This window comes from Dipteris shenzhenensis, chromosome 11 (genome assembly GCF_047967505.1).
Source record: "Dipteris shenzhenensis isolate YYH24624 ecotype China chromosome 11, Dip_SZ_1.0, whole genome shotgun sequence".
NCBI lineage: Eukaryota > Viridiplantae > Streptophyta > Polypodiopsida > Gleicheniales > Dipteridaceae > Dipteris > Dipteris shenzhenensis.
The window spans coordinates 25305728-25315535 of NC_141606.1; the positions used below are offsets into that span (position 1 = coordinate 25305728).

A 9808-nucleotide genomic window follows, 5' to 3' on the forward strand; every position below is an offset into this window, starting at 1 on the left:
ATTTGATTTTAACTATCCTAGTAGCAATATTTGGTTTCAAGGAATGCTGTACTTTCGAAAATAGTTTGGCTCTGTAGGATTTTGTGATGCTGCCATCAGGGACTGGCCAATCAATTGTATTCCACACCGGGACATCTTGCTTTTTTAACAAACCATGTGAGTAAGCATTGTCCATCAATTGATAAAAGTGATCATAAAAAAATATACCCAATTCAGCCAGCGTTGTTGATTTTCTACCTCTGTACTATAGCTCCCCAATAGCACCATGTAAAGCATCAAAGAATCCCAGTATGCACTCCAGTGGTTGCCACTCTTCATATGATGAGGGATATATATCTGAACAAAAACAAAGAGATTATTTGTCATCGAAAGAAACATATATTTCATTTCAAGTATTTCATTACACAAATACACTTACAATTGGGTCTATAGTGTGGAAGATAAGCAGGATGATCTCGTAATATTGTAAGTTCTTGGTGCATGTAGACATGTTGTATCGGAACCTCTCTGACGCATCTTGTGCCTTCCTTTTTTACTCTAAAATCTTTCACTCTGCCCTTCCAAGAAGCCAAAAAAGTGTTAGTTGATTGCTGTTTTCTCCGCTTGTTGGGTTGCATTAGAACGAGGATTACCAGAATTCGAGCGAGGCGACGGTTCGAGCGAAGACTTTCATAAATTTTGGCATTCCAGTGTGATGTTTTATATTCAAAAAGTATCATGCATTGCTTAATTTTATAGTTGTTGTCCTACCCATGATATTGTGAGTAATCAATTGTCTTATGTACAAACAACAATTCTAAAAATGTTTAGCTATGTTTTTGCAAGGGTCAAGGAAGAAGGAGGGGTGGAAGAAAGGGGTCAAAGTATGTGTTTTTCTTGTGCAATTTCCATTTTCAAGGAAAAAAATAATGAGAGGAAGTGCCCCCCAGGAGGCCGCGATATCGCGGCCTCTTGGGAGGCTCCTTCTGCCAATTTTATTTGGGCCATAACTTGGTCAATCGGACTCCAAATATGGTCATGTTTGTAGTCACAATGATCGGAACGATATGAATGAATCCATTTATCATGCTAAAGTGTCGAAATTCTAGAGATTTAGAAAGTTTGTACTTATATTTGTTTCATTAGAGCTAGACCTTATCAAACTCTATATTTTCTTACGACCATGGATTTTTCTCATATAGAGTTCAGGTCCTTGGTTTCCTCCCTCCATCCCAAAGGTGTATACATGGTCATGTATAGATGAAGGTGATCTATATTTAGTTAACATCATGGTCATAAGGTGATCAATAATTAGTTCCATAATTTAAACATTTTATTCATATGATCATTTCATGTACAAAATGGATCAAATCATATGGGTAGCATAAAAATCAATGATCTACAAATAGCTATTTGTGATGGGTTTTGCTAGGAGGAGTTTCATATCATGGGTGGGTCTATTGTTGTTTGTATGTAACTCCACAAAATAAAGAAACCCCTTCAACTCATATGCTACCTTACAAAATTTTGAGTGACTGTCTCGAGGTGTAAACATTGCAACATTTCCCCTTTTGTATCCATTGAATGATTGCTAACTTGCATGGATTTATTATTTATCAAATTATAGGTTTTCTCTTTCTATGTTGCCAAGAAATTTCCCTTTGGTATTCATTGAATGATTGCTGACTTGCATGGATTTATGAGTTATCCAATAGTAAGTTTTATCTTTGTAAAAATAAGTGAAAACAATCGCTAATAGTGTCATGTAGATTCAACCACTTTTAGTAAAAATTTATTGCTACTATAGGTTTAGACAAAGTTCTTCACAAGCATCGCTCGAACTCTGGGCTCACTCGAACGCGGTTGCTCGATGTTCTGACTTACTCCATTAGAACCCAATCTCCTTTCGCCCCACTGCTATCCTTTTCCAGTTACCGTCCACATTCACAGTATTGGAAACTTCTACACATGAGATAAGTGAGGTAGGTCTTTGCTTGGTCTTCACGGCAAATAGATACTTTGTACATCCACATCTTCACCAGGTAGAGCGACAGACTGCTTCCTAGTGGCACAACCAAATTTTTTGGTTGCCATTTGAAATCCTCACTCTAATACCTATGAAGTCAAAGAAACACACACTAAAATAGTAAGACATTAACAAAAATGAATGAAACTAAGAACAAGCAAATAAACGATGAAAAGAGCATATTGTCTTGAAAGTTTAAGAGCATCACAACAACAGTGATGCAACAAGGAATGCTTGTCGAAGAGAGAATGGAATGGCTCGTCATGGTGAAAGTAGAGGAATGGCACCGAAGAATGAGAGAAATTGGATGGTTATTTTGGGTCACCACGCGGGAAGGTTTCAAAATGGACCTCTGTTTCGATTTTGGGTCCACATCTCTTGATACGACAGGCGAACCATAAAAGAATAAAAAATAAATCTTCTCATTAATGTCACACGCTTGTAACAACATAAAGTACTATTCTCTTTTTCATATTTTTACCTTTTTTGGTAAAATTTCTACGTTACGTTGGCCTTCTCCTCATTAATTGAGAGACATTTTTTTGAAACCCTAAAAGGCCCCAAAATGAGCTCCCTTTTTTCCTAATGGAACCATTACACCAATACTTTTCCCTATGGAAAAAAAAGCTTAGCATAGTTTCTATCAGTATTTGTATTAAAAATTAACCAATACCTTGTAGTGAGTATCCGATAGAGCTATATGTTGGATTAACCAAGGGATTGAATACATGCCCCAGATTGCATTAAGAAAAGCAAGATAATTTCTTGATCTAAGGACTACTAGCATTAGATACTATTTACGACCTTTTCCATATGTTATGATCATCACTTTCTAGTAATGACGGCTGTTTTGATATGAATCCTTGAATTCCTTAAATGGATTAGACATTAAGAGACCTATTATAACTTATAGAATGTGATCAATTAGATGATGTTTTTTATTACCTTCAGAATCATTACTCGTCTAAATAAATGATCAAGGCATCCCTTGTGGTTGAACCAAATCCAAATTGAAGTGCCTATCAAGGTGGGGAAAGCAAGAAGCGCGCCTAGAGGGGAAGGATATATTGCAAGGGTACAAAGAGAAAAGTGCTACCAAATCAAATTGCATGCTCAAAGGGAAGAGCAAAAAGAGAACGAAGATCTAGGGAACAAGAGGGAGAAGATGCTTTGAAAAGAAGCGATGCGTTTGGTGGTATAATTAGGATACCAAAACAAGAGATGGGAAATTTTCAAAGGTAGCAACAAAGAGATGACATTCTTAATAAAGCCAATGACTATGGTTTGCCTTCTCCAATCATACACATCACCAAATTAGACTGCTTAATAAGGACCCACGAATATGTGCTATGAGGCTGAAACCATTCAAAAGGTGACATAACATGCTAGTGTATTGTGGCTATGAATTATAAAATGCAAAGTCCTTTGGTATTTTCTATGGGCCCCATTGCAAGGGAGTGCATGACAAAAGAAACACTGCAAAATGACACAGAGTTGAATTTTTTCAAAGAGCTCTACACATGTATTTTTCTATTAGGATGAATCACCAAAGATTAATGTTTTCATACCACCATGGAGTTGCTATTAAGTATGATGTCTAATTTTCAAATCTTTCTCAAACAAAATTATAAAAAGTTATGAAACATGTCCTAATGTAGTTGCAATTCTATGCAATGTTGCAAATCATATTAAATGTTGTCAATTAGTTTTCCCCTTAGTTGTGAGAAAGCTTAAGTAATGCACTTTTGAATGGACACTTGTTTGCATGTATGTGTAGAACAAAATTTTAATATTTTTAAATAAAATGTGATTTCCATATACTTTAAGATACATATAGTTCACATGGTAGAATATGTAGATCAGTTTAGAGACCAAGTTTGTCAATTTTCATTGAACAATGCATAAATCATGGATTGAACTTGTTACCTATATGCAATATATTTCGTGAACCTCACAAAATCACTATACCCAATCATGATTTAACCCTATGCAACCTTACTCTACAAGCCATCTTAAATTGGAAACTTCTCAAAAGTTATAAAATTTTACTTCATAAAATGATGGCCCTATTCCCATTATCTCAACAAGCATGCAATAGTGTGTGGGTAGTCTCCTAATAGTAATAAAGCAAGCGCGGAGATGGCAAAAGATAAAGCAAATTATTTTTTTAAGGTGTTGGGCTATTAAACGGCAACTTTTGTATGATGATTTCTATGAATGGCAATTTGAAACAAAACTTTATTATTTTTTTTAAATTTTAGAAGTGAAAATTCAGTTTCAATCCTTGACTATAGGACCCTCCGAATGCTACTAAAAAGATTAGTGAGAATCAAAAATTTTGTTCGTATGAAAAGTATATTATGGATTATAAACAAGAGGCACACGTGCCTAAAGCATTGCCCCTTGAACTACCTGGTGTTCCGATTTCCAAAGGCTGCCAAAAAAGTATGTTCCTCTATGCTAGAGCCCTGGGCACTCTTAACAAATCTTTGTTCTCACAAAAAAGGAGATCCTGTATATTACAAGAAAGGGCAAAATATAGAAAATGGCGAATAATGGATTTCCTAGGTGGACTAACTTTGATAACTCCTCTTTTTGAACAACTCATGAGTTAGAAACATTTTCTGTGAACGATGGAAGGTCCCGACTCATCGTATTCGTCCTTTGATATCCACATCTGCATACGCACACCAACGAAAGAATACATAAATCTCATCAGTATATCAATTGTAAGATCTGAGTTGCTTGTTGAATCAACTGCTTAGCTATGGCGATCGCGATCGCATACGATAATCAGAATCGTCCCACTTCCCGAAATGCACAAAAAAGAGTGCTTGGTTTCAGTGATCGCTGGGAAAGCCGAAGGTTATTATATTAAATCAACTGCTGCGGCTAAGGCCATCGCCCACAATTTCTAATTACCACTCGCGATACTTGACATCAATAGTCATTACCTTCCCACATCCCGAAACGGGAACATTCCACAGAGATGCCGTAAACTATAGATGCAAAGCTAATGCTCAAACCCGAATCAAGCGTCATATGATCTACCTCTAGGGCGATTTACTACACCTAGCTTCTGAGATAGAGCTAACACTTTGCCATAGAAAAGATCACGAAACAAAAATAAGAAATGCGTCAGATCAGAGGAAAGAATGAAATCCTTGTTTTTGGGCAGAAGCTACAATCTTGCGTGTGAGGAACGTTTACCTGCTGGAAGGTGCTCAAAGAAGCAAGAATGGAGCCTCCGATCCAGACACTGTATTTGCGCTCAGGGGGAGCAACCACCTTCACCTTCATGCTGCTGGGAGCAAGCGCCGTGATTTCCCTGTTCATACGCTCTGCGATCCCAGAAAACATCGTGGATCCACCGCTGAGAACGATGTTGGAATACAAATCCTTCCTGATATCCACATCGCACCGCATAATCGAGTTGTAAGTTGTCTCGTGAATGCCCGCTCCTTCCATGCCTATTAAGGCCGGCTGGAACAGAACCTCTGGGCACCTGAAACGCTCTGCTCCCACCGTGATCACTTGCCCATCCGGAAGCTCGAAACTCTTCTCCAATGCCGACGTCGAGCTCGCTGTCTCCAACTCCTGCTCGTAGTCAAGCGCCACATACGCCAGCTTCTCTTTCATGTCGCGAACGATCTCGCGCTCTGCGCTTGTGGTGAAGGAATAGCCGCGCTCTGTGAGGATCTTCATCAGGGCGTCGGTAAGGTCACGCCCGGCGAGATCTAGACGGAGGATTGCATGGGGCAGGGCGTATCCTTCGTAGATAGGGACGGTGTGGGTGACACCATCGCCAGAATCAAGCACAATTCCTAAGCAACAACAGAGCAGCAGGCTTTTCATGATGAGATCGATAGCTCAAGATGAAATCACAAAATCGTTTGCAATCATCGACTAAAAGAGATGCACGACACTAGATCATACCCGTAGTACGCCCACTTGCATACAGAGACAACACGGCCTGTATGGCCACATACATCGCTGGAACGTAGAAGGTCTCGAACATGATCTGAGTCATTTTCTCTCTGTTAGCTTTGGGGTTCAGAGGTGCCTCCGTTAGAAGAACGGGATGCTCCTCGGGTGCAACACGGAGCTCGTTGAAGAAGGTATGGTGCCAAACTTTCTGCATATCATCCCAGTTCGTTACGATGCCATGGTCGATCGGATACTTGAGGGTAAGAATACCTCTTTTCGACTGGGCTTCGTCTCCAACGTACGCATCTTTCTGCCCCATGCCCACCATCACACCCGTGTGCCTGGGCCTCCCGACAATACTCGGAAAGACGGCTCGGGGGGCATCGTCTCCAGCAAATCCAGCCTACAGGGCATGGATCTCGACAAATCGATACTTCGACACAAACCTAGCAGAGCAGGGAACCCAGTTCGAAATTAAACAAGGACATAAATCTACCTTCACCATGCCGGATCCATTGTCACACACGAGGGGGGCGACGTCGTCTACATCTGCCATTGTTAAGTACGAAGGAATCGAATTCTGCAAGAGAACCAAAGACGGAAGGTTACGACGTCGCCCAGATCAAAGGTAAACGTTAGGAAATGGTTCTTAGATCGGTGTGATGATCAGAAGAAGCTGATCATCGGAAGCACGGATATCGAGTGCAGCCGATCGAGGATGCAGCTGGTGATGAGGAGCACGACCTGCAAGTATAGGGAGGAGCGTCTACAAAGTACTGCAAGAGTCTAAGACGAGCGAATGCGATGGAAGTAGACGATGTGAAGTGAAGGTGGCGAGATGATATAAAGATATACGGAGCTGGAGAAGCGTGGTGAAGCGTGATTCTGGTGAAGAGATGTATAAGGGACGAGGGATGAATGAAAGCGTGCTATGATATATTATGGAAGAAGGAGAAGGAGAAGATAAAGCTCACAACAACAAAGAGAAAAGTAGTATATTGCAGAGATATCGAAATGCAGGACGCATGAACTTTGAACGCAAAGCAAGCGAATCCTCTTTTTCCCTCAAAACCACCTCAAAAGTCAGTTAAAACTTCTTAAGTCTCCCTTTTCTTTTGCAGCCTTTGCCTTTTGTTGGGCATTTCCCTCGCACATGGCATGCTCATCCCCCCTTTACCTCGTTATGTATCTCCATCTTCATAATGGATCCCCCCCCCCTCGTTCAATGGTTGATTCGCATTCAGATCACCCATCCCATCGGACCACATGCCTAGAAGGAACTAGGTTGCCAAGGAGAATTTACTAGTAACACACTTGCATCAATTACCACAAATACTACAATTTTCACCATCACATTTCCTTGGCCACCAAAACCCTATTCCATAAACTTATAATAGAAATCTCAAAATCATCACATTTCACCCCTTCCCATGGGGGATTAGGCTACTCATGTTTTGTAGCCCATTCTACAAGGGGGTTCATGGATGTTCTCTCATCTCTGTTGCCTCTCTCCAATAGGCCAATACAACATGCCTTCCACAACAAGACATTCCGTTGCAAATATTTGGGTATCGATAGAACCTTGAGTATACCACAAGTGATGTTTGTGTAAGTGTGTGCAAAGGGTGTCAATGAGGAGAGACCAAAGATGCAAAATAAAAAAACCATCAACCACATGCCCAATCTGAAGAATGCGACCTTTCCCTCTAAGCACCTAAATAAGTGTGTACCCATGCCCTTCTTTCAATGGGTCATAATTACGAATACAAACGTCCAAGCTTACATTTTTGGCATAATGTACTAAAGTTACAAGGTTTCTAACAATAGATACCCAACGTGGAAAGAGCTTCGAATTTCTTTTTACGAGCTGAAAATACCAAATATGCTAAACATCAATTAGGTTTGTCTTCAGTGCTTCCCATGTTCAATTCTCACACGCGACACATCATGGTGATGCTAATAACCAAAATAAGTCATGGCCTCACTCTGTCATAAGCACAAATGAATGGAAAATTTAATGAAATTCAGCCATCAAGTGGTTAGAATATACCAAGTAGTGAGCCCTTAAGATCTTAACGATTGCCTTTATTTGCACCAAAGATATAGAGCCCATGCCATTTCCTTAAGATCTTAACGATTTCTTTTATTTGCACCAAAGATATAGAGCCCATGCCATTTCCTCTCACCTAAGGCACACAACATCCACTTTACAAAAATACTTTAGTGTCATAAACCCCATGTCATTGAGCAATTCTTAGAAAGTTCAGACCAAGCATCGATATCATAAAAAGGAAGCCAACCTTTCATTCCTCCCACCCACCTTGGGCCCCGATACATCCTTCCCTTTCCCTTTCTTTACACGTTGTTTCATGAAGGCATTGTGTGTTTTATCTTTTCTTTTACTTTCCTCTTCCTTTATAAAAGTGATATGAGGAGGGGCTTCTCTTCTCTCTAACATTGTCCATGCCTCTTTGTTGTTTCATGAAGGCATTGTGTGTTTTATCTTTTCTTTTACTTTCCTCTCAAAGTCTTCCTTTATAAAAGTGATATGAGGAGGGGCTTCTCTTCTCTCTAACATTGCCCATGCCTCTTTTACTTTCAGTTTTCTTTCTTTCAAGTTAAATTTTCTTGATTAGCCTTGCAAATAGCCAGGTATTAGAAGATTCGCTTTATCCAATGGTTGCTTACAAAATTATCTAATTATTGCTATCATGTTATTTGATTTTTTACTTTGTTTTAGCTTTCTACCATTGTTGCTTTGCTAGTTGCCAATGCAGGAATAATTTGCTCTACTATGTATATTTTTATATAGTGAAACTTATGATATGCACAATTTTGTTTCATATCACATGAAGTACTCTTTCTATCTACCATTTTTGCATTGGTAGTTAGTAATGTAGGAATTATTTGCTCTACTATGCACATTTATTCATAGGTCCCCCTCAAGATTCACATAATCATGTTTAGTAGATCACATAAAGTATTGCTAAATAAAATGCCTTGAATGTGAAGTTGATCTTACTTGAACAATTTTGGGGGTTCAAGCCAAGCAAGGTATCATCTCATCATTTCTACCAAACCATGATAGCAATTAGACTTTTTAAATCTATTTCTCTTGTGCCATACAGAATGCTCAGAGAATGACTAGACTAAGTAAAATGAAAAATCAACCTATGGAGTGGTGGTTGAGATGTTAGGTACATGTGTCACTTACTCTAGTCTTATATTTTTCAAATTGTCAATTTGTTTTGTGGTAATCAAATCTTAAAACACACAATTTCTAACATTTGGTACCATGCCATTTGTATTTTTAATTATAAAATTCTAAAACTAGATAAGCATAATAAAGTTCTAGCTTTTGAATATCCACCATGATAAACTTCTAAAGCTAAATAAACATGATAAAAAGATATTAAACAAAGGATTTGAGATGAAGCACTATCTAACTACCCAAGAAAAACAAAGGAATAATGATTCTTTAACTAGACTGCTTGAGCTTATGTATTTTGAAGTAACATATGTGTTTATAAAATTGTGGTGAAGTTGGCAAATGAGTATATCATTCATGAGCATTAACATATGAACATAAGCATTATTTTATAAATATCTAATGCCTACAAAAAGTAACTCTCTATGAACTGTCTTGAAATAAGGCCTTTTCAAAGAGGTCCTATCAATCATGAGAACTTAACTTGAATCACATAATGGGGGGATAATTCACTGTTAATTGTTACTAGATAAATGTATATCTCATTTATTTTGACATAATTCTTTTGCTAGATAACAATAATGGGGAGAGGTTTTACGAGAAATCAATGAAATAATTAACGTTTCAAGCATCCAATGGGTTAATAAATAATACTCGGAGTGAGCACT

General features: G+C 38.7%; 1 protein-coding gene across 2 annotated transcripts; it reads right to left on the reverse strand.

Moving 5' to 3' along the window:
• Nucleotides 1-4307: 4307 nt before the first annotated feature.
• Nucleotides 4308-7012, reverse strand: LOC147896819 (actin-101-like). 2 transcript variants are annotated; one of them, XM_087381998.1, is made up of 5 exons: nt 6677-7012; nt 6429-6512; nt 5942-6335; nt 5216-5829; nt 4308-4682 (listed from the first exon to the last, which is right to left on the reverse strand). In XM_087381998.1, exons 2-5 carry the CDS (start codon nt 6486-6488, stop codon nt 4617-4619), a joined length of 1134 nt encoding a protein of 377 aa, XP_087238124.1. In that variant the 5' UTR covers nt 6489-6512; nt 6677-7012; the 3' UTR covers nt 4308-4616. The 2 variants fall into 2 exon arrangements, with proteins under 2 accessions (XP_087238124.1, XP_087238125.1); XM_087381999.1 differs by having other exon boundaries at nt 6429-7012.
• Between the last annotated feature and the right edge of the window lie 2796 nt (nt 7013-9808).

Excerpts from the sequence above, each read along its gene's own strand:
- LOC147896819 (XM_087381998.1), bottom strand. The coding sequence starts at position 6,488 with ATGGCAGATGTAGACGACGTCGCCCCCCTCGTGTGTGACAATGGATCC. Across the intron at positions 5,830-5,941 it reads TGCAAGTGGGCGTACTACGG|GAATTGTGCTTGATTCTGGC; the intron begins GTATGATCTAGT and ends GTTGTTGCTTAG. Across the intron at positions 4,683-5,215 it reads CTTTGAGCACCTTCCAGCAG|ATGTGGATATCAAAGGACGA; the intron begins GTAAACGTTCCT and ends GTGCGTATGCAG.